Below are 24,613 nucleotides of genomic sequence, written 5' to 3'. Positions count from 1 at the left end.
TTATAGAACTGGCTTATTTTCATTTATAATGGAAAATGAGTGTCTACATTAAACAAATGTTAAGAGCTCTATCAGATTGCATCGTATCGCACCGAATCGAATCGCACTGAGTCGCTCCGTATTAAAATATATCATCCCTGAATCGTATCGTAGCCCAAGTATCTGGATACGTATCGGATCGTCTTAAAAGGGAAAGATGCACAACCCTACTCTGAACTGTCTTCTGTAGTTTTTTTTTGTGCCACTCAGTGGGTGTAACCGCAGTGACTCCTGCCTATACTGTGACATCACATGCATACCGGCTGTAGAATACGGAAGTCAGACGTTAGCAGTTCGAATTAGCTGTATTTTTATGTGGCGGGAAAAGATTTCACACTTAATCCCCGGTGGCCTCGGCTCCAGTGTCTCTGTTGGGCTTGTCGAGCAAGAAACGAAAGTGAAACTGTAAACTGCTTACTACGAAGCGACATCGACGACATGGCGTTGGATAAGAGTTCTCTGAAAAAGTTGTTTTGTGTGCTTTGTAGGACATCCGAGGAGGACGAGACGACCGGACAGCTGTCAGCAAAGGAGGACATCGCAGCTCATGAGAACTGCCTGGTGACGTCTCCTTCAAACACTGGAAATAATCAATTCTTTGTCGATCAAAGCCTCTGCTCAGATAATGCATGAATATTTACTGAATTGAATGAATCTGCCAGTTTTCAGTGATAAGCAATACGGATTTATGTTACTGACTGGTTAAATAGCTGACACGGTCTGCGTTTTCCGCAAATCCCATCATAGACACATTTATAATGTTTAACCTTTTGTTGATAGTTTTCGTAAATGTGGTCAATTTAGGAAATGGGTTTAAACAATTTATAAAATGCCAACAAAAACTAAAGCCTGAAACGTTAATGTGGTGGAGGCAGTAAAAAAGGACTGATCTGTCGTTTGGGCAGGTCTCTAGACACTAACAATATTTGTCCCTACAACTTGCCGGCCACTTAGCATCGTCACCTGATGTTGGTCAGAAAGCAGGCAAGCCAGCGGGAGTTCTCCTAAAAGTTCAGTTTTAGCCCTTAGTGTAGTTGAAAATGACCTCAGAATTTCCATTAGGAAATGTCGTGTAGCATTGCTTTATGTGTTAATAGAAATGTAGCGTAATCCTTATCATTTTCAGATTTCACTGATTAACTGAACACAAAATGCAAAAAAAAAGTGATCAGGTTTGTTTACAGTGATTAAAAAAATAGACACAACTGAAACATTGGGCCTTCAAAATTTTACATTGACATTTTTATTATATGATTTTAAAGCTATTCGCATTGTTTTAAAGAGATAAACACCATTAAATTCCCTAATTTTACGCGGATAAAATGCAAGCATGAGAGCTAGAGCCAGGCTGATAATGGATTAATGTTATAAGTAGCCACTCTGAGCATCTTATGGAACTTACCGGCATGCCTCTGTGTCACCGTGACGATAGGGTTATTTACACTCATAGTGCTCTCTTCATCCTCTTGCTATGTCTGAGCTTAATGAGCTTTAATTAACCATTTTAATAGCCCGGACAAGCAGTTTCTACTAGCTACAGCAAAGATATAATGCTCCAGTATCTCAGCATCTGGTGACCAAACTTGTTTCCTCTCCAGGCTGTTCAATTTGATATATGAAGCTGAGGAATTTCAAGTGTAGACAAGCCTCTGAGAAATTCTGTTTTGAGTAGGAAAAGTGTCCAAAATGATGTTTAAGTGAGCTAAATGTTTCGAAAGCTTTCAGTGAATTTGAACTTTGTAATGTTCTTAACCTGACAAAACACTGCCATCCTTTAGGTAAACATACATTTAATTGTTTTCTGTCTTTGTCTTTGACAGCTTTATGCATCCGCTCTTTATTGTAAGAACTCTCCAGACTTTGATGACCTTTTTGGCTTCACTGTGGAAGATGTGAAGAGCGAAGAGAGGAGAGGAAAGAAACTAGTATGTCACGAACACATATGTATATCTACACACAGAGGCATGTGTAGCCCCGATGGGAACAAGAATAACTACATCCTATTTTCCATAGGGGCTATGTATGGGTAAGGTCAAATCATGGGGAGGCGTCCAAAATCTATTGAATGAACAGTGCCACCCAAACAGATCGTGTCCCTTAAATTAAGTCATCTTTCCCTACCAGGAGATATTCTCTTTTGTGTCCACAGTTTTTTCATGAATGTGCTTCTAAGACTGAAGATCATTTTGCAGCTCCAAGTTTTAACTTCATATTTCAAAAACAATTGCAAAAAAATGATAATTGTTCACATAGTTTCCATGGCGCTTCTACTGGTGTTTAAGTGAACTACAAACTACCAGAATCTGCTCTCCTGATTCTAGATTTTCTTCCTGATCTATGAGTTGAGTAGTTGTCCTCCTGTAATCTCAACCATTCACAATGATACGGTTTCTTTTAAAACTCATACGCTTGACCATCGTAGAGGTTCATCAGTGTTTGATAAAGTTCAGTGTTAAGATTATGGTGCTTAAGATTTAATTTTGTGTTTAAATGAGAAAGTGCTCGGATTCTGAAACATAATATTCATGTTGTCCGATTTAGGATGGCATGACCCCCAAAATCACTGTACCTTACTCTGTGTATGTGTGTGTGTCTGTGTGTGTGTCTTTTCAGAAGTGTTTCTATTGTAAGCGGAGTGGAGCGACAGCGGGTTGTGAGTGCCATAGATGTCCGCGATCCTATCATTTCCCATGTGCTGTGAAGGATAAGGCTGAAATTGTGGAGGACACAAAGAACGGCATTTTCAAGTAAGCACTGAATAGCCAAACCTGGTTCATTCAAATGTTGTCACACATTCTGTGTCTGTACTGCAGAATAATTTGTCTGTTTTCAACCCTCAGGATGTACTGTGCAAAACATGCTTCGTCTGTGAAAAAAACAGGTAAAAAAGGTTTCTATTGTTTGAAAATTGCCAGTTCCCTGACTAAAACTGGAGTGAATTACTCTGGTTAGTGAATGTAATGGCTATATCAGTGCTTATATGTAATTTTGTGACAAATGTGTCCAGATCTTAACATCTTAACAATAACATGGTATTGGTGGTTCATAACAGATGCAGTTAATGGATGCTCTCCCATGTCCTCTTACCAGAGTGACAAGCCAAGGAGAGACAGTGTTCAAGAAGAAATGTCACCAAGGGTCAGTAAGTGCTCTCTCTCTCTCTCTCTCTCTCTCTCTCATCAATAAATTTTTAAATTGACAGATTAATCTGCAGCTTCCACTTTACATAAAATATGTCAATGTGTCACAAATTCAGGTATTGTGTACAATCCAGGTTTGTTTCATCAGCTTTTCAAAGGTTGCTGTTAAACTTTTTCAGTGAAAAAAATATGAACTGAAGAATGAGAGCTTTTACATCAGGAGAATATTAGTAGTTCCATTCTTGAATGAGGTAACTAACAGTACCAATATTAAGATGGTAAACACAGGCCCATGTTTTGTGGACACAGATTAAAACTTGTCCAAAAGTATAAATTTTAAATGGCAAATATCCATGAAGGGTGAAATTTAATTCCCGACCAGACTTAATTTGTGTCTGAAAAACCACCTGTTACGACAATATAAAATTAGAATGGAATTTTAGAAGTTGTAAAAGTGTTTAAATTGATTTTTATACAGTGAAGAAAATATAAGTGAACCAATTTATTTTTTTTCTCACTACAGCATGAATCCACTTCAAACAAGTAAGTCTTATAATTCTCATCTTTTGTTTGGCGGATTTAAAACAAAAATTACAAAAAAGACAAAAGAGAATCTGACCCTATTATCACATTATTTCCTCTCATCTCAGTTACATAAAAGATCACACCATGCAACCTCGCTAATATGAAGACTCTTTCCTTTTCAGACAGGATATGATATCACAGGCAGGGAGTTCCAGAGGAAGAAAGCGGAGGGTGTCTCAGATTATGTTAGACTCAGGTAGTAGCATTCTACCTTTTCAGAGAACAACATTTCTTCCCATTGAAAGTGAAATGGAAGGTTTATGGTTTTTCTGTGTTTCTGTTTAGATGATGATCACGGTGATGCTGATGGCTATCTTGCCCCGCTTGAATCAGACATAGAAAGCATACCTACAGAGCAGCAGGGTGTGAGTATACTACCACTACTACTACTACTACTTCTACTAATGATAATAATAATAATAACAATAATAATAAACATCTGTCGACACTAACTTGATGAGACAGATCTACTAAAGCCTGGTAGCCAGTTCAGTTCATGCAACAGTGTTCCCAAACACAATATGACACATTTAATAAACTTGTCTGTCTCTACTGAGCCTAGAGAAGTCAACACACAGAAGCCAAACACACAGAATGTACTGACTCTTGGTTCTTGATTCTTTATTTTCTCTCATTTTGCCAAAATAGCTTTGCAAAAGCTGGGGATGGAGGTAATACAGGCACAGTAATATAAATACAGAATCTGAGGTGCTGAAGTTAAAATCAGTTGAATGAAAGGTTAAAGCATGTGTAACTCAGGATTGGGGAGGAGCATGTTCTAACTAACACAGTTAATTAACTACAAGCAGAATATCAAAACTTTCTGTGATTAAGTTCACGCAGCGGGGTGAGGTTGCGCAGCAGGTTAGCTTTGTTAAAACTACCTGATTCATATCTTTATCCAAGTGATCTTTTTGTTGTCTGTACTTTGTCTGTAACATTAATAGCAATTGGATGAAGTTTGAACAGATTTCCCATGGGAATAGTTCTTTATAAATTGTTAGTGGTGATAGTGATGACGTCATTCTCCACTCCTTCCCCATTGTCTCTACTGAGAAAAAGAAACAACAGTGATGCAGTAGTATCACACAGATGAAAAAAACATGAAAAATATTTGTCTAATAGCAAATTCTTAGACCTGCGTCATTGGTCAGTTAACAACGCATTAATGACAAGATGGTGGAGGTTCAAATCTGCTTGTGCTCAGTATCAAATCCATAGGAGGGTGCAGAGAAGGAGACCGTGGTTCTACTGTAACAGTTGCTACAAACACAGTCTATGCCTAGATTCACCAGGGTCAGAGCACACACATACACACTGACAGACTGGCCTTCAGTAGAGTCAAAGCCGAAACACATACACACAAACAAAATTCAACATTATAATAGTTCCATACTGAGCAGGAGAGGGTTTTCTAATGATTTTTTATCCTTATCATAACAGCCGATACTTTTGCCAAATTTGGATAATGTGAGGTAAGCAAATTTGAGTTCATCTGCTTGGTTCATTAGAATAATACAGGCAATCTTTTGTCCTGTGGATGAGTGACAGTCTGTTTTTAAAAAATGTTTATTCTTTCCAGAAATGGCTGATAAACTTTAAAAAGCCACTTACTAATGCATGTTTTCTTGTTGGATTCGATTTAAAAATCATTTTTACAGGCTTGAATCATTGTAACATTTTTAGGGCACAACTATAAACAAAAATGTTCTCTCTTAGTAATTATAATATTTCAAAAGAAATTCCTTTTTTCATTTTATTCAGCATAAAATACTCTTTACCTCAGCATTTAATTTTTCACTGCCCTTTTTGGTCATTTTTATTTAGAGTGTAAATGTAGGTTGCATGTTTTTAACTGTATTTTGTGAGTTATGATGTGAGTAGGTTAGAGTGCATTTTTGTGTTGGTCTGGAGCATTTAACAATCTGATCGTATGAAAAGTTTCCTTCTGTTTCATGCAGCATAAACCACAATGAGCCGAATGGATCTGTCTCAGGTAAATAAATCCAGAATAAAAGCCATGGAAACACCCACAGATAGTATACAGATGTCATAAAAGTTCAGGACTGCTGAATGATTGCTAAACAAGCAGAATATCGAAACTTTTTGTGATTAAGTTCACACGGTAGGGCGAGGTTCTGCAGCAGGTTAGCTTTGTTAAAACTACTTGGTTCATATCTTTATCCAAGCAATCTTTTTGTTGTCTGTACTTTGTCTGTAACCTTTATAGCGATTGGATGAAGTTTAAACAGATTTCCCATGGGAATGGTTCTTTATAAATTGTTAGTGGTGATAGTGATGACGTCAAATGTTTAATGGATGTTATCTGAACATCCAGACCGTGAAACATGTTTCTTTCTTTTGTCCCTGTTGTTCAGCGGCCAATGCTCTTCCTCCTAAGTGTGATGGTGATGAGACAGATATTGAATCGGTGAGTTCCACCGTTCTAAGTATTAATCTTGTTGCCTGGAGGTATTGAATGGTATGTTCCTAGTGTGTATTCTCTCTCTTGTCTTTGACACTCTTCTTTTGTCACATTGTCGTTCATTGTAACATTCTAGAAATAACATTCCTAAAATACAAAAATATTATAACTAATTCTATCAATATGGCCTGTTGCAGATTTATTCCATTCTCATCTGTTTTAAATGTTTAAATAAAGAATGTTTGTGGAAAACATAAGAATAAATTGTTTAAATGAGCTGGCTCGATTTTTTTTTTTTACCAGCGTTTGAAATGGTTCTGTGTGTTTTCAGGATGCTGAGTCTCAGAGTTTATTGCTGCCAGTTAATGTGTGTGTGGAATCTGGACAGTCTGGATCAGGTAGGTGTCATATATTTTCTTTCTCCCTCTGTCTCTCTCTCTCTCTCTCTCTCTCTCTCTGTCACTCTCTCTTTCTCTCTCTCTCTCTACCTGAAATGCTGCTTGTTCTTATTCATTATGACTGCTGGGCAATGGTAATTTTGTCCAGCCAAACGACATGTGAATACAATAAAGGTTAACACTTTGTTCCTCTGTCTTTGTCTCACTATCTCTTACTCTTGCTCTCTTTCTCTTCCCTTATTATTCCTCTTCTCTTCTCTTCAATTCATTTCTCTTTCTCTCTCCTGTGCTTTACTTTCCCTCTCCCTGTCTTTCTGAAAGAGTCAAGCCCAGCACGAAGCCAAACCTCTTTTCCTGGGTTGGTTTCTGGTTCAGTTGGGGACTTGACTGATCAAGAGAAGAGTGTAAATGCCATGACTGCTGCCCCTCCTGCCCAGCCAGGCCCCTTCCCTCCTGCAGCAGCTACAGGTTTGTCCACCTCCGTCAGTTTGTCAGGTCCGTCGAGGTCCCAGAGCTGCTCCAGCCTCCGTACAAGCTGTCCGTCAGGCCCACCTGGAGATTTAGCTCCACGTAGGTACAGCCAACCTCCATCTGAAACGCAACCGCTGCCTACTGTCTGTGTTTCTACACCACCCAACACCTCCAGCTCACCTGCCCAGACTGCTACGGGGGAGTCTGGTGGTGGTGAGGAAGGAATGGAGGGATGTTCAAGTTCAGTGGCGGAGGAGTTCTGGAACAGGTGCAATGAAGCAGGCTCCACTGCATCCATCTTCTCCAAACTCCAGGCTCACATCAGCAGCATGGCTGACAGAATTCAGACACAACAGGCCACACAACAAGGTAAGACTGAGGAGTCCATTCTCAGTGTCCTTGAATTTTGTGTTTTGGGGTGCAAAGGAATGCAGTTTGCCATTTTCCCTTGGGGATGTGCATCACCCATGGTCACTTTTGCACTCACCTATAGGAGGCCAGCATTGTTAGCCTGGTGCATGTAGAGTTAAGGAGTTAAGGGCAGAATGTAATGTCATTGTCAGTGTGTTTTCTGTAACATGTTATTCAGTAGAGGTGTATATGACAGTATGTAGTAAGTGTATAAACGAAGGAGTAAAAGATGCTGCTTGTGCTTGACTGTTAAGAAAAAGAATGACAAGTTTTCACTTAGTCTTAAGTCACTGCAACAAATGATGTTTCTGGTGGTAAAAACAGTGCTTAATTAAAAACTCATCCGAGGTAAAAGTTGTAATGAGCCCCTATAATGCTTACCCTGCTCTTAACATGTGATCTGTATGAACATGATTGAAACAGATTACAGCGTGTGTTTAAAATTGCTGGAAGCATCCGGAAGGTCCAATGAGATCATCACTCAGTTGGCACAAGGTATGAAATGCAATATATATATATATCTAAATCTAGTCTTAGTTCATTTTAAATTGCGACATGTTGACTATCTTGCTGCTTCCAGACTTTGAGAATCATGAGCGTGAGCTGCAGATGAAACACCAGGCTTTTAGGAACGCCAGAGAGGCCCTGAGAATGGCTGTCAGAGAAAAGAGAACTCCAAGATCTTAGGACAACCACAAACAGTCCTAAGATAACATTTTCAAATACAACAAAAGTCCTGTGCCTAGCCACCAGGAGCCAAGGAGGAGACCCCTAAGACATCATTGCCACGTCACTTTGGTTAGGACAGCTGTTATTGTGTTCTGCTTATTTTTTTACGTTTGAAGAAGTTAATCTCACAAGTACTTTTTCTTCATTTGGGATTTATGCAATACTGACATATTGAAACAGAGTACTGACATTATTTTACTGACAACACCTCAAAGTTTTATTGTAACTTGTAAATTTTTAAATGTTATTTTATTGAATAAAACTTTTGTTTTTTACTTTTTTGTAATACGGAAGCTTCGTCTTGTTCTGTGGTGTAAATGTAATGTGTATGAGACACTGGGAGTCCTCTGAAAGGTCATCAGTAGAGCGGTATATCAAACATGCTTTGTGCTTCAGGCTCTTTTCTAACTGCTGCTCCTGGTTGCATGTGATTTGTATGTGATGGTATGATTGGTTGATGTTACCAGCTGTGCTACAGGTCACTCAGCAGAGAGAGTGAGGGGCATCAGATGCGTGGTTTTATCCAAGCTGTGGTATTTCTTTTATGTGAGATCCATGATTGCGTCTTTTTTGAATGATGCCGGAGTTGCTCTGTTCCACAACAGTGACTTCAGGTGAGTGGGAGTATCAGCTGGTTCACAGACTCGTTTGAGGATGGTAATATGGCAAAGGCCATAACCACACAGCCAGATTCCTGAATGAGCTGGACAACATTTAACTAAACATCCAAGACCATCCTATAGGAATGTTCGTAGGACAACATTTAACTAAACATCCAAGACCATTCCAAAAGAGTGTTCTTATGTCTTTGCTTTCTGTGTAGTTTTGACTTTTGCTTCAGTGTTATCCAGTTTATGGAAAAATCTGACATTTTGGTACACTCTGTCTTTCTCAGAGGGCTCTTCAACTTTGTGCATAGCAAGGAGTATTTCTTATATACTACTGTCTGATCTCTCAAGTACCTTTTAACCTTTTGTCATGGTAAGCATAGAACATACAGAAATGAATCCCAGGGTGGCTAGGTCATCTAAGGGGTACTACCTTAAAATATCCACAGGTACGGAGAATGCTCTGGCATCACCAGCTCAGATTGTCCAATAGTATCAGCATTACACCTCAAAACACATGACAGAAACAGACACTAGTCCAAAATGTCCAGCCACAGGATTCACTTTATTATTATTTCCAAGATAGATTTCAGTTTGGTTTAATAATCAACATACCCATGTTAGTGCAAATTTATGCCATTGGTAACATTCAGTAAATAGTGTTTTCAACTGGTAGAGAAGATATCTCTGTATGCTTGAAATAGTGTTTGGTGATGTAATATTTCTGACAATGTAAAAAGAAAAAAACAAATAGAAAATTGATATTTGAAAGAAAACTGAAAAAAAAATCATGAAACATGAAAACTGAATTAATCATGTATCAACCAATTAGTATAAAGTGTTCTCACATTATTTAAAAAAAAAAAGAAAGCAATTAAAGCTGTTTTAGGTGCACTGGTAACAAGACCTCAACACAAGCAGAGTTTCCATTTGGATTCTCTATGTCATAAGGGCACTGAACACTCATAGCTTATACCCCAAAGAATAAAGCAGCAGTTACAATTTAAAAACTATGCAAAAAAAAGACAATGCAACACAAGTGGGTGACAAACAAGAGCTGTCCATACACTAACTCCACTTGTTCATGTAGTTTAACAGCCAAGGACATATTCACACCATATCTCTCTCTCGTCGTCTCACACAGAATGACAGACCAGCTGTGATACAGGTAGATCATTTCCCAGTGTGTGTGTGTGTGTCTTATATGTACATTTTTGTTACTGTAGATTCACTCGTACATAAATAAATCAATTTCAGTTTGTGTCTTGAACCCATGTGAATTGAGAAAACAGCAGATCAGGCGAGTCCAAAATGAAGGATCAAAATATCTGCTGTTCAAAGAGAATCTTCTCAAAGCCTGGAGGAGGAGTGTGGTAAAATTCACTGAACTGACAATCTAGTATGGCACTGTCATCCACTGCAACAGAGACAAACAAACAAAAAAATAAACACTTTAGAATGAACAAACATACAGTTTCTCTCATACATGGTGTCTCACTTAACAAGTCACTATCTCTCTGTCGCTACCTCTCTTAAACACATACACATATCAGCAAGTTTGCGCCTGTGTCTTAAAATTCCTCAGCTTTCTCTTCACAGCAGTAATAATAAAAACAGTAATAATGAAAATTGCAGCATATTCAGAGCACAACAGTAATATTGTGGGTGTCTACCAGTTCACTAGTTTATTACCATAAAATAAGTCTGTCTTTCTTCCAAGCACTGCTTTTAATGGATTGCCTCATTCCTTGCTTCATTAGATTTGCTGCACTGTCGAGCAGTCCATGTCTTGACTGAAACATTCTTTTTTTTTCTGTACTTTTTTAAAATATCACTTTTAAAATTTCACTGTGTGTTCTGGTTTTTTTAATACAAAATTTGAGAGTAGACTCATCGTTACAAATATACGTCCACCATTCTGTGTTTGTTGTTTAGAGAGTTCTAAGGGCACAGTGGAAGAAAATATGAAGAATGTGTACGTTTGGGCTCATTTCCAGGATCCCTTTTATTCGGCGATGATAGAAGAAGAAAGGAGCCATACACAAAACATCTTCCCTTAAGGTTCATACACTACATACCACTGATCTAGGCCCAGGTTCCCAACAGCAATTAGACAATAATTCTATTATACTGATGGTAATTTAACATGTCAGATGATAGCTGTGCTGCTTTTTTTGTTTGGATGTAGTGATACATTTTCTAATGAGTGGTGGTACCGTTCTCTTAATTATGATGTGATTGTGTCATTATCTTTCTCCCTATTCACCCTGGAGCTCTTGCCTCAATTTCCAGACACACACGGAGGAAATGTGACCTGCCAGAAGAAGCCTGACAAGCCATCTCCCACTATGATCTTCATCTAGAGTCCTGAGGTGATCTCTTTGATTCTGAATGTCAGCCTGCCTGACAAAAATAGCCCTGATGAACACTCACTCCCACTGACCCTACTATGTCCTCAGATATCTCACACTCTCCCCAAACTTCCCTGTAATTTCTCACAGACTTTTCTGAATCCTCACTTTGTACAATAATGCCTATGTTCTAACTAGCCTGGTATCAGCTATGGGATGAACACCCTCTCTGAGTCTCAAGGTTTGGTTTTATCCAAAATCTTGACCAGCTTTTCCTTGCCGCTAGATCTGGGTCTGCTCAGTAGTGATCTTAGGGCTGGTATACTGTAATGCTGCTTTTTGACAATGCCTACTTTGCAGATACAATCACATGGTACAAATAAAATTATACTGAATTGTGAGAAACTCATTCCTAATGGTGCTATTCTGTGCTGCCCTCTGGTGGCGGCTCTTGCCAATATATGTCTGTTTTCTATAACCTGTGTGTGGCTTTCCTGGCCGAGCGGCCAGGGTCCTCTCTGTGTGGAGTTTGCATGTTGTCCTCGTGTCTACGTGGGTTTCCTCCGGGAGTTCCGGTTTCCTCCCACAGTCCAAAGACGTGCAAGTCAGGCGAACTGAAGAGACTAAATCGCCCCTAGATGTGATTGAGCGTGTGAATGCGTTTGTCTGCCCTGTGATGGACTGGCGACCTGTCCAGGCTATTTCCCTGCCTTTTGCCCAATGAATGCTGGGACAGGCTCCAGCACCCCCCACGACCCTAATTAGGATCAGCGGCTTAGATACTGAGTGAGAGTGAGTGTGTGTGGCTTCTTTCAGAGAGCTCAAAACATTGTAGAGAACAGCTCTTAGTTCATTTATTCAGTGTAAAATAATTTCATGTTAACAAATCAAACATACTTGTGAAAACGCTAAAACTGCCCAGTATCTAAGCCACTTCATATCTTCCAAACTATTTATATATCTCTCTGTACCCAAGTATTGTCACGTAACAGATTTAAAGAATCAAACTTGGAAAATCCAAATCTGAAAAATCAGAAAGCCATTGACTAACAGTATTCAAAACCAAATCTTAAAGCCACCCTCGCTGTGGTGTAATACAGATATAGTGATAGTCAGACGAACCATAAACCACAGGATGCACAGTCCCCCGTATGCCTGAGGCTGGACACTGCAGGTTCTTCCCATTCAAATACAGGTTCAACTCCACATGGTCATATGTCAAACCCTACACACACACACACACAAAATAACAAAACAGAGATACAATATCAATTTACCAACAAATATTTTCAAATACAGTTATGCAGTCTTATCCAACCTCTCATCTCATTCTCTGTTTCTTTCAGACAAGCAAACACAGTCCCTAACAACAAATATTAGGGTCTAAAGCGGTCATGGCCAGAGGACATGGGTATGTTTATGTGTCCTCAACAAATACGGCCACTGGCTAAGAATCAATCCCCAATACTATGAGGACAAAAAAAGCAATACACTGGCCTTCTGTGACCAGAGTAAGTATCCATGTCCTGCACACGCACGCACACACACAAAAACAATCGAACTCACTATCACATCCCCCTCTTGTGGCAAGTTGTTGGCCGGTAGTCGGTTTTTTTCTTCGTTGTTATGGTAAATAGACCCATCATGTCTCAGAACCAGGCTGTTTCCATCTTGACCCAAGGGCACCTGGTTAAGATTCACTTTCTGTGTTGCCACACCCACCCCCCACACCCCTGAAAAAAAAACACATGCACACAATAAACATCAACATAACATAAATGTACATGACACAGTTCATTATTATAATGAAGCACAAATACTGAAGAAAGATCTCAACTTCCTAAAAGATCGATTTTCAGACCATTTCTTTTGTAATTAATATTGCCAAACGAAAGACATGACTATCACATTACAAGTACATGTTATGGTAAAGCACTGACACTACTGGAAGGTTAACACTAATACTCCTGTAAATCTCCTAAAAATAATTGAGAAATGCAGACATCCCCTTTGAAACCATGGATTACCCTGCAACACAGTGATTATGTACAAGATTGCCTAAAAAAGACGAAATGTCCCTTCAGTTTCACTAAAGGCAAGTACAGCGTATATTTGACTGTGTATTTAAATCTGGAGGAATACTGTGTTTGTGGGAACATGAGTATGTGTGTGTGTTTCGCATCGTCGATGACAAAATCGATGGCGCACAGACACAAGATGTTAGATGGATTTCATTGACTGTAGGTAGTATTAGGAAAACAAATCTAATTTCTTCCTCTTCTAATCTGAGAGAAGTCTCGTCTTCTGTTCATAATTTACCCCTCTCTTACCACCACTTACCCGTAGACTGTATCTTAAATTCAAAGTAGCTCTTATTCTGATGTAGAGGGGCGTTCGCAAGACAGGCTCCAGTTCCACAAATCCGTCTCCCGCTTTTCACAATGACCACATCCGTCCCTGGAAAACCCAAACGCCTTTCAGTAGGAGCCAGGAAACAAACTTACATTGGGTATGTATTACCGAAATACGACAACACGGATAAAGGTAAAAGGTTTAAGTAAAATAATAGGTTGTTCGCTGTAGAGAACATACTCAATAACTGAGTCAAAGATAATCTATTTTGCTGACAACTGAATCGGAACAGCCCATCTGTTCCGTCAAGGCGAGCCACACCGCTAGTTCAAAATTATTGATTGCTATTTCTTTGGACGAGCTAAATAGAAAAATAGCTACAAAGTCCCCATACATTGTTCAGCATTTACGTAACTTGGCGTGCTAAATATATGTGCTTTCTTTACACGCTGCAAGAGCCTGTTTGCCTAGAAATTAACTTATTGAGAGTAGCTTGCCAGCCGTGACAGCCTGTCCGTTAGCTATCTTCCCGTTTCAGTGAATTGAAACAGAGTAATATTATGAAACTCGATACTGACTCTTGGTATTATATTTTTACGTTCTTACCCATATGATGTGTGTCCAGTTGAACGGTGGGCATCTCTTTTAGGGGTATATGCCCCGATCCGCTATCTCCGCAGCAGCCCAGACAGCACGTAAACATTGCAGCTATTCCCAAACTGGCTGTGACCGAGGCAGAGAAACGGAAGCGCATTTACACACAGCTAACTACAGAGAGCAGGATACGCATGTGGTATGACAAACGAGCGGCTCTCAGGAAAGAAAAGAAGAAGGAAAAAATGTTTGGTTTCAGACCTACAGCGACCTCTAACAGCGGTAAGAAATCGTTTGAAAAAGCGCGTCGCTTTTTCCAACCTCGAATGTGACCAATCATAGAGTCTGCTTTAGAAGCCGCGCGCTTCCCCCTGATGGCATGGAAACAAGGGAAGAATTTTTTCGAGGTCAAAATATTTTTTTTTCATCACACGTGACTATCACACACGAAACACATTGATTATCGATGCAATCTAAAGCCGATGACACATGGCACGGACATATGCGCCGTGTTTTGTTTATTTTCAATATTGTGGGGGTCGATATGAAGACAGCAGCCGAATCAAAATTATTTGTACTGCAATAAATGTGTTTGTGTTGTGACAATATCAACCCAACAGACTTTATTATTATTTTGAGTTCTTGCTGTTTCCTATAGATTGAGCCTCCCCTGGTGTTGTTTTGTGACCATCTTCGTTTAATGTACTAGTTAAACTGGTGATGAATAGAAATACTACTTTAGCCTATGTGTTTATATGTGTACTTAAAACGTTGATAATGACGCGCTCGATTATGTGTGTGGAGGACCGTTGATCAGAAAGCGCGTGAGTGAAAGCGGATGGACAGTTTCTCACGTTGTCATGTTTTGCATAGCAACAGCCCCCCTCCTCTCGATCCAGTCAGAAAAGGGATCCTCTGAATTTTAGCAACGTCAAACTAAAACGTACCTCAAATATAACGAACAGAGCAATGCATACGTACAGCACTAATACCTTTGATGATCTTTGCAACTGTATTGGTTTGTATCTTATAAAACACATACACGCGCAGAGATGTCATTTTTCAATTCCCGGTATTTTCCCGGTATCCAAACTACCAGTGGTACTTCATTACAGAGCTGAAACAGTTAACTTTCCCCTCCTCCTCGTAAAGGGCGAAGTCTGCACAGCAACAAGCGCCGTGATTGCGTCGCGTAATGCGCCCTAGCAGCTGGCGAGTCCAATTGCTGAAGCTCTCTGCCCGCAGAATCTGCCACAACCGTCTCCTAACACCATGCCAACCGGACTTGCACATCCACCAGTTAACGCAGAGGCAGAGTCCAGTGAAAAAACTGACCATGTTTTTTTTTTTTTTTTAATGTTACCAAGATTTTTTTGTCCGCGAGGTTCCTAGGACTCCCCTGCAGAAGAATAATAAATTGTCATCTTGAAGATAATTGCAAAAAACGACTCGTGGTACAGTAGCAGCTCAAGATAGAGAATGTAATAGTCGTTACACTTGCGACCTTATTTATAGACCCAGAATACGCTTGCTGTTTTGTGTTGATCGTGTGACATATCGTCTCTTTGAAAATAATTGCCCAGACACCATAAAAAGTAGGTCGGGTAGACAGAGTTTCTAGTGGAAGTTAATGCAAAATGCTTAGTTTTATGTTTGTTCCACAATTGGATCCCGCAAGAGAGAGCTTTCGTGTTGTAAAATCCTATATTCAGCTATTGTAACCTGTAACAGGCAAACTGTGAGCTACAATCTTCGAGATTTGTTTTTCTTTTTACGTGACGACTGTAGTTTAATAGCGCGAAAGCGTCTGGATACTCGGGATGGCACCAGTCGGCTCTGTGTCATCTGATCTGCATCTTCAGAATGACAGCTACGAGTAAGATTCACGTATGGTTCAGTTGTTGTTGGTTTGCTGTCTTTCTAATTTTTATTACTTTGTCATTTAAGAGGATGATTTTCTTGACCCCTTTTTCATTACTCAGAATACGAAGATGGAACTTCTGGAGGAGGACCTTACGTGCCCGATATGCTGCTGCCTCTTCGAGGACCCGCGAGTGCTGCCTTGCTCACACACCTTCTGCAAGAGGTGCCTGGAGGGCATACTGGACGGAAACAGGAGCCCCGCGTGGAGACCGCCGTTCAAATGCCCCACCTGCCGAAAAGACACGCAACACAATGGTATTGGGAGCCTGCAGATCAACTACTCTCTTCGTGGCATCGTGGAGAAGTACAACCGGATCCGCGTGCTTCCAAAGATGTCCCTCTGTCGTGCGCATAGCGGACAGCCGCTCAATATTTTCTGTGCCACCGATCTGAAACTCATCTGCGGATTTTGCGCTACAACAGGCGACCATAAAGGACATACATTCTGTGCACTGGAGGAGGCATATGAGCGCGAGAAAGAAGCATTTGAAGAGCTGTTTCGTGATGTGGAGAACTGGAGAAGCGCCGAAGTGCTCTCGTGCCTGGAAGCGCTGGAAAACGCCAAGAAGAAAGCGCTGCAACTGGTCTCGCGAGACGTGGACCGGGTTACAGAGTATTTCGACAAACTTCTACGCACTCTCGATCACAAAAAGAGCGAGATCCTGTCCGACTTCGAGGCTCTGAAGCTGGCTGTGATGCAGAAGTTTGACCCAGAAATCGGCCTGCTGCGCGCAGTGCTGGATGAGCAGCGGTGCGCACTCGCCATTGGCGAGTCCTTCCGTGCGCTGTCTGACCCTCTCCTTTTCCTGCAGCAGATGCAAGACTTCCGCGAGAAGGTGCGAGTCATCCGAGAGACCCAAGTGCCCTCTTCGCGAAGAGTAGACACGGAGCTGGGTCCAGGGCTTGTGCGGAGCTTTGATGTAAAGGAGTGGGATCGCGTGCGTCTTGGAGACATCGACACGCTCTGCGCACCGCACGAAAGCGGCGGCATAGCGTACCATTCTTCGACCCCCTCCGGCGCCGGTCCTCACCTCTCCCGTGTACTCTGGAGGCTCACACTGCTGGTATGCGTTTGCCTGATTACGATGACCCTATTCTTCCCGGACTGTGTTGCTCTCGGTCTCTCAGAGTATGTGGCCTCGCTCGGTCGTGTCTCTTTCCCTGGTCCCAGGCAGTGGCTGCATTGGCTTGGGGATTGCTGGTATGAGATATCCGACCTGAGCTTGCATGTAACGGATCTCTGCAGGAACTGTATCCTCAATCTGATAAATACCATGGTAGATTTCATAAGTTGATAATATAACGCAAATTTAATTAATGTGTTCCTCATCTGTTTTCATGACTTAAGCTGTCCTTGTTCATTTCTATCTATTTTTTATCTTAAGCTTATTGCCTGGTTGTTGCTACTGCACAGTGCCCTTACAAATGTTTTTTTCCACATTTTAAATATCATGTTCAGGTGTGCTGGAGAAATAATGCCAATGTTTTTACCTGCTTACGAAAGTGTTTTCAAATGTCAGCTTTGTATAGAGACCATTTTTAAATCACTGGTAGGCTGTGGTACCGTTATCAGTCCTATTAAACAACAGCTTAGTAACATTCTTTCTATATAAATAAAACCACGACTTTTAATCAATTTTCTTAACTCATTTTAAGTTTTCAGCAACGTGCATTGAGCTGTTCCGGTTGATTAAAATTTGACTCTACAGTGTTCCCCTTTCTGTTATGCACTGAAAAAAGATGTGATGCTGAGGTCGGTAACGATGAACATGGTGGATGGGGAAAAGCAGTAAGAACCATGCAGAAAGGAGATAAACATTTTTTATTTTGATTTTGCTGATGTCATTTTGTCACACTCACTTTACCTAGCCTTAATTCCCACCTGCTCAAGGTTAAATGCTATTTAAACGGAGTTAGGGACAAAACGGAGATGTAAAACCTTAACAGATGAATGTAATTTTTTTTTTTAAATTTACATATTAACGTTGATCACCTTTGATGAATAAAAGAACAACAACAAAAAACAAACAAACAAAGCTGCCCTCGAAAGATTTAGGGTTTACAGAGCTCGATTAAAAGCATGCACTCCATAATACAGATCGACATTTACAATGAGTCGAAGTCGTAACTGTTTTCCTAAATTATATTAGAGGATTTTAAAACTTCACAAGGATTATGGCATGTGAATTCTGTTTTAGAAACTGAACCGTTTGCAGTTGTACATCGAACATTAACAGAATTAAGCACGACTGCAGTCAAGAGACAGTCCAGTAATTCGTTTTATGCTGTAATGTTACGGTATATAAACCAATTACGAGAATGAATTGGAATTTAAAAAGTCCCAATATATTTTCATGTTTTTCGACAACTCTGAATTAATACTCCAGTTAAAGCAGACATGTTATGCAGCAGCTGCTGTGTGTATATGTGTGTGTGTGTATAGAGGAGTGTTTTGAGCTGGATAGATGCATAGCCCTATAAAAATTGACGTGATATGTATCGCCACTGTTGGCATCAAAAGTTCCCCAATAGAGGAATCCTTTGATCACCTCATTTAAAGCAACTAGTGATGTCATCGCTGAGCAAGCGTCCCAACTGCGCACGTCACAGGCGCGCGCACACGCGCACACACACACACACACAAACACATATATATATTTAGCCGACTGTTGCCAGGCAAATTGCCGATGAGAGTGAAGTTAGTTGTTTTGTCCCATATCGTGGTTTAGTTCATTAAAAAAAAACATTTATGTAAGCTCACGTAAATCGAAGCACAGGCTATACAATTGATTTAGTTACGTCTTTCGTTCGGTGTACCAGGCAAACGATAAAGAGGACGGACACGTACATAGCACAGTATATGAGGTCTTATGTAACCACTCACTTTTATAAGAATTACGAAAAAAATGTTTTTTTTTCATTCCAGGGTCGGCTAAACTATTGGAACCAAACCATAGTAAATTTTTATAAAGTGCACATACTCATCGTCAGATTAGTGTGAATTAACAAATTTCTCTTAGTAATGTTTTTATTTCGTCCTTGTTTGACATATCTAACCGACATCGTTTGTGGTTTATTTATTTCTTTCGTTATAAGCTAGACGTCGTATCCAAGTTGAATGTAATAATAATAATGACAACAATAATAATAATAATAATAATAATAATAATAATAAAGTGTAAAATGTTATTTTGAAACAAATTAGGTTTTGGTATCCAGTAAGTTAAAAAAATAAATAACACTCAGGTTTTCCACAATCAGATTATATATTGGGAACAAAAACTTCGAAATGTCCTTTGAAATGAAGCGCACGCATCTATTACCACCACACCACAACTGCACTTAATTTGTCTGTCTTTAAAATCAAATAATAATACATGATTATCGTTAAGAGCAACAACTCCGACAATACCCGAACCACAACAACAAGAGGAACGAGAGTCACTTTGAAAGAAACTGTTAAAGTTTGCGATCGGATTTAAATTTAATTCATATACAGAATCAAACGAATTAACAGGTGAATTAACTTTTTGTGGTTGTCAAAAGTCAACAGCACGCTTAAAAGTATGACGTGGACTAATACCAGTCCTACATTCCCATGGTTTAGAATGAAAACCATCTCACATTCCTCTAATGCGGGGTATTATATGATTATGTGCTCTGAACATTTTATGGGTAATCACATTATTTATTAAAATAAATACTTTTTTAAAATGGACTTTCAAAAGTACATTTAACGCCTCGCTGATTTCCGATTCAAAGAGAGATTACACGTTCGTAGACCTGTCAGGAAACTGACGAACGAATTATGGTTTCAGGCCCGTTGAGTGGTCGTGCCTCGCGAGGCTGTTAGGGTCCTCTCCCAGCAATAACGGCGTTAAAGCTCTGGACAGTGGGCAGCATTGGTTAAACATAAAGTGTCAGCCACACCACCACACATTCCCAAAGCAATGTATTTCATTGACAAAGTTTCTGTGTAGGTCTATGTATCAAAAGCGGGTAGTGCCATTTAAAAATGTGCTATTTAACATATTCAGCTGTCCCGTCATGAGGCTTTCTCTCATCGGTTCCGCAGCATTTTATTTAACATATTTCTTTAGATTACTTTTATTATTAGTGGTACTATCGGTAACAGCAGTTACTTTGCACCAAATTAAAGCGAAACCCGTTAATAAACATTGGACAGACGCGTGACAAGCTTGTATGGTCAATGTGAAGCTTCCATGGGGTTTTCCCCCCTCAGTTTAGGGCAATTTAAAAGTCAAAAGGGATATTTTTTTTGCCATAAAGGGAAAAAAAATCTGAAACCAAAATCCCCTTGCACACCAACTGTTTTACACTAATATTATATATATTATTTTTTCAGCTGGCGATGGTTTATCTTTACAGTACTCATTTATTTAGGCAACAGAAGAGCGTCCCAGATTAGGCACGTCCCATAAAAGTAGTAACAGCGCGCATGCCGACCTGCTCGATCTCTGGACAATTTCAAATAAGATGAGACACTACTCTTTCAACATGTTAGCAATTCGTGCCAACGGGAAAGTCAAAATACCACTTAAATATCGAGAAACATGGCAATTATCTATTGCGTATTGGTAAGATAAAAAGTAAATTATCGAGACTGAAATTAAAGCTAAATCGTTTTATTTTTAATCACTTAAAATTGTCAGGCGTGATAATAATTCAAATTTAGTGATGGCATGTAGTCAATCACTCTGGAGCAGGAGATGTCATTGCGTGAATCTCTCTCCAGTTTCTCTCTCTCTCACACACACACACACGATTCAAACATTCTTTTCTTCAGAATTGTTCCGTCGCCTATCAGCAAATGTCCGGGCGGTAAATTCAAAAAAGAACGACGATCATGTCTGTTAAAAATCTTCCGTGGTGGCTAAAGTAGGCTACTTTGCTCCCGGTATATACGGTTGTCCTGTACTACTCCTTATATTTCTGAATATTACATTTTAAAACACTGGTGCTAAAACTGGCTTAAAATAAAAAAGGAGAGCATGGAGTGGTACTTTCTATAATCACAGCTCTACCCATGTTTGAGTTAAGGAATACGGGTTAAAGAATAGGGGAATATAAATTGTGGACTACTACAATTAATATTCAAAATACAACAGAGATATTTGGAGCCACACACAGAAATGGAAACATTAACATTTCAATCATTTAATATAAGAACAGTGAAATTTTTAACATACAAATTGAAAATAGTCATTAAAAAAAAAAAGAAAAAGAAAAAAATCATGAGGCTATACATTCATCACTGTGGCTGAAGAATATGAGGAGAGGAAAGAGAAAAATTAAATTTCAACAAAGACAGACACTGCAACATACATGGCAATACCAATGCAAACCTAAAATTACCATTCTCTCTCTCGTTCTCTCATTTACACAGACTGTTGTGGAGATGATGATACTCACCATTGGGCCATCATCCACAGCCCTGTGTGAGTGACTCAGCCTGAGTGTGGATGACTCAGGTGTTTTTGGTGCTGGTGAGTCAGTCGTGGCTGGCATTGGTTTGGCTCCAGCAACACACACACACATTTTCAGAGATGCCATGTCTGTGCCTCCGTAATGGGGACTTAAAAACGGGGCCTGTGTTTCAGCAACACTCACAAACGAAGCTCTCTGCTGTTTGGTGACAGCTTGCTTGAGCAGCAGGCTATACTGGAGGCACAGGCCATGGTGTAACTCCAATATTTACGTGCTGCTAAAGCAAGACCACACTTACACACACACACACGCATACCCAGAGTTATACAGAAAACGCACAAAGACACAGTGAGCTTCCATAGGTTTTGATGCTGCAGCACATAACGGCCTGCATCTCTGTATCACCACAAACCATTCTGTGCTGCTACACCACCACCTGGAGAGGGTCCCTCTATATCGTTCGCTTGCTCATTCATTCACTCATGCACACACACACACACACACCTCCTGGAGAGGGTGTCCCTAACACTAGTCATACCACGACAGAACTACAGATAGAGCGACTCTCCCTCCCCGTGTCTCTCTCTCTCTCTCTCTCTCTCGTTCACACACTCTCTCTCTCTCTCTCTGCAGGGCTGGGGGTATTCCAGAACTCCATCTGAAACACACAGACAGAAGACGGTGCTGTGAGTGAGAGAACACACACACAGCAGAGATTAAATCAAGCACAGAATCAAGATTTAAATGGTACAACTGGCAAATGCAGCCTTGCCTTACACAGGAGGGAAGCATCTAATTCATGACAAATACAAAAATAACAATAATACAATGACAATAAAACCGGTATTTATTAAACTTGCTGCTTGCGTCTATGGCAACACTATTTAGCATTATATTTACTGTAACACATATATATAAATATTCTGTATAGCTGGGTTAATACAGCAAAATTGTAAATACAAGTAAGCCTGGCTATTATTTATGCATGTGTGACATATTCGTGACATGTCGTTTCATTTACAACTCATTCAAGCATTATTCTATGTAAATTCTATATCCCAAATAGACATCTGAAGTTGTTTATGTTCAACAAATTTTTGTAAGCTGAGAATAAATCTTAAAAATTACAATGCAACACAATTATCATCAATACACAAACAGACCGAAGTCACTAACCAGCTCAGATGTAAATTGCTTAAGCAATGCTAAAATTGTACACTGTTGCATTTATTTACTTATGTATTTATTCCTTAATTTCAATAGAATGATCAGCCCAGCAATGAAGACTAAAGCCACGGACCCCAGTTTACAGTGATGGGAATTCAAGTGATGCATCCAGAACCTACTGATCCCTTAGGAAGTCACCACTTCTCATCTATCACTGCTTACGGAATCTACCGATCTCATACAGATTCACCACTTTTGAGTGACCCCACCCTGTTCCATCTAAAACCCAATATGCCATTTGTTACCACTCTACATGTGAAAAGTCACTGATTAGGGTCAGTAATAGACAGAAGCATAGAACAGGTACAAAAAAAAACAACAAAAAAAAAACCACACACTGTAAAGCCAAGTGTTTGCAAGTCAGTGTGAAAATTAGAAGTGTAATGGTCCACTCAGTTCATGTTGCAATGCATGTCATTGCAATGACATCACAGCCATGACCTCTAAGGTCGTATTCTATTACCACCAAATACAGTGTTTCAAGTTCATATTTTTTCCATCCCAAGTAAAAACCTAATGTTAAGTTTAGCTTCTTTTATCACTCTGTCTAACCGTGAGACGAGTCTAAACCATCCAATTTGCATAAAATGTGACCAATTATGATTGAATTATTAACATTAAGTTATCTGCCACCAAGTACAATTTCTTTATAAATGGCTTTAGAGAATAATCTTCAGTGGTAGTTATAATTTACCATCAAGTTGGAAGACAATTAAAAGACTAACATCCAATATCCTATTGTTAGCAAACATACATCAAGGGCTTTCTTTGGAGTAGTTTAGGATATGGCTATACTTTGACTAGAGAGTAAATTCTAATTGAGTCATTGCTTTTGATGCATTCCAATCTTCAGTCAAGTTTCAATCTACTCTGAAGTTTTCCTGATTTTTCTGATACTGTTGGCCCAGGCGGCATGCTCATCTTCTTTCAGCCAGAACGTCTGGCAAAGCTGTGATATACAAAGTTCCCTGGTCAACCTACTGCCCAGACAAAAAAAAACAAAAAAACCCACACACACAGAAAAGCAAAAGGCAGTGTAGACTGTCAGAGTGACAATTTCATACTGTAAAATCAACCATGTCTTATTTTCTAATGATTAACATGGATGTCAGCATGAAGGTCAAATGCCCAAAATATCAGGATAAGCTCTGCAGTTTTGCAAAATAATACAAATATGATGGTGGTAATTATTATTATTATTATTATTATTATTATTATTATTAATTATATTTCAGTATACTGTCAAAATGTTCAAATATTCCTGACTGTTTAGGAGCTGTTACCATTTTCCCCAGAACAGACCAGCTTTCTCTCAGCCTAAGCTTGAGACACTCACAGCAGTACCATGGTAGCACAACTCCAAACTCTCCTCAAAAGGATCTTAAAGAGCAAACCAACTACATAGCACTGAACAAAGGAAACATTCACTGTTAATGAACTCTTACTTCTATTATTCACTCAATAATTTATTTACAACCATATTAAATACAAGTGCTTTAAGACATCACACACATGAACAAAGTTAAGAAACTCCTCAGCATTCTCTGAAATCCAGAAGTGTGACTAAACCCATCAAATGAATGTAGATATGACATAAAAATGTCTGTAACCGTACACTACAAAATAAATTTTACACATTTAGCAACTTCCATCAGATTTGGACATTTAATCTGTAGACATATTTATTGCACATAGCTCTGCCAATCAAAGTATATCTCCAGATAATATGCAGACAATAAACATTAATCTAATCAGAGAATTAGGGGAGCCATGCATGTTCCCAGATACTGGGTGGACTTGCTTCAGTAAATACTCCTTCTCCAGTAGTACATGTTTAACACCCCACCATGTAGTCACGCTCAACAGAAGAAAAAAAAATATATATACTAAGGTCTGGACTATAAAAACAATG

The 24,613-nt window shown here is 39.5% G+C and overlaps 2 protein-coding genes across 3 annotated transcripts; one reads left to right on the top strand and one right to left on the bottom strand.

Annotated features, from left to right (window-relative positions):
• Window positions 1-10,085: 10,085 nt before the first annotated feature.
• Window positions 10,086-14,282, bottom strand: spryd7b (SPRY domain containing 7b). Of its 2 annotated transcripts, XM_030786464.1 has the most exons (5): window positions 14,116-14,282; window positions 13,498-13,614; window positions 12,724-12,890; window positions 12,280-12,382; window positions 10,086-10,223 (listed from the first exon to the last, which is right to left on the bottom strand). In XM_030786464.1, the coding sequence occupies exons 1-5, from the start codon at window positions 14,261-14,263 to the stop codon at window positions 10,126-10,128; spliced, it is 633 nt and encodes a 210-aa protein (XP_030642324.1). In that variant the 5' UTR covers window positions 14,264-14,282; the 3' UTR covers window positions 10,086-10,125. The 2 variants fall into 2 exon arrangements, with proteins under 2 accessions (XP_030642324.1, XP_030642325.1); XM_030786465.1 differs by lacking the exon at window positions 13,498-13,614.
• Window positions 14,283-14,376: 94 nt separating this feature from the next.
• On the top strand, window positions 14,377-17,321 carry trim13 (tripartite motif containing 13). Its single transcript, XM_030786463.1, has 2 exons — window positions 14,377-14,385; window positions 16,095-17,321. The coding sequence occupies exon 2, from the start codon at window positions 16,095-16,097 to the stop codon at window positions 17,319-17,321; it is 1,227 nt and encodes a 408-aa protein (XP_030642323.1). The 5' UTR covers window positions 14,377-14,385.
• Window positions 17,322-24,613: the final 7,292 nt, after the last annotated feature.

Source organism: Chanos chanos, chromosome 10 (assembly GCF_902362185.1).
Source record: "Chanos chanos chromosome 10, fChaCha1.1, whole genome shotgun sequence".
Classification (NCBI taxonomy): Eukaryota; Metazoa; Chordata; class Actinopteri; order Gonorynchiformes; family Chanidae; genus Chanos; species Chanos chanos.
The sequence above is the reverse complement of the archived record's forward strand: the minus strand, read 5'-3'. Positions and strand labels throughout refer to the sequence as shown.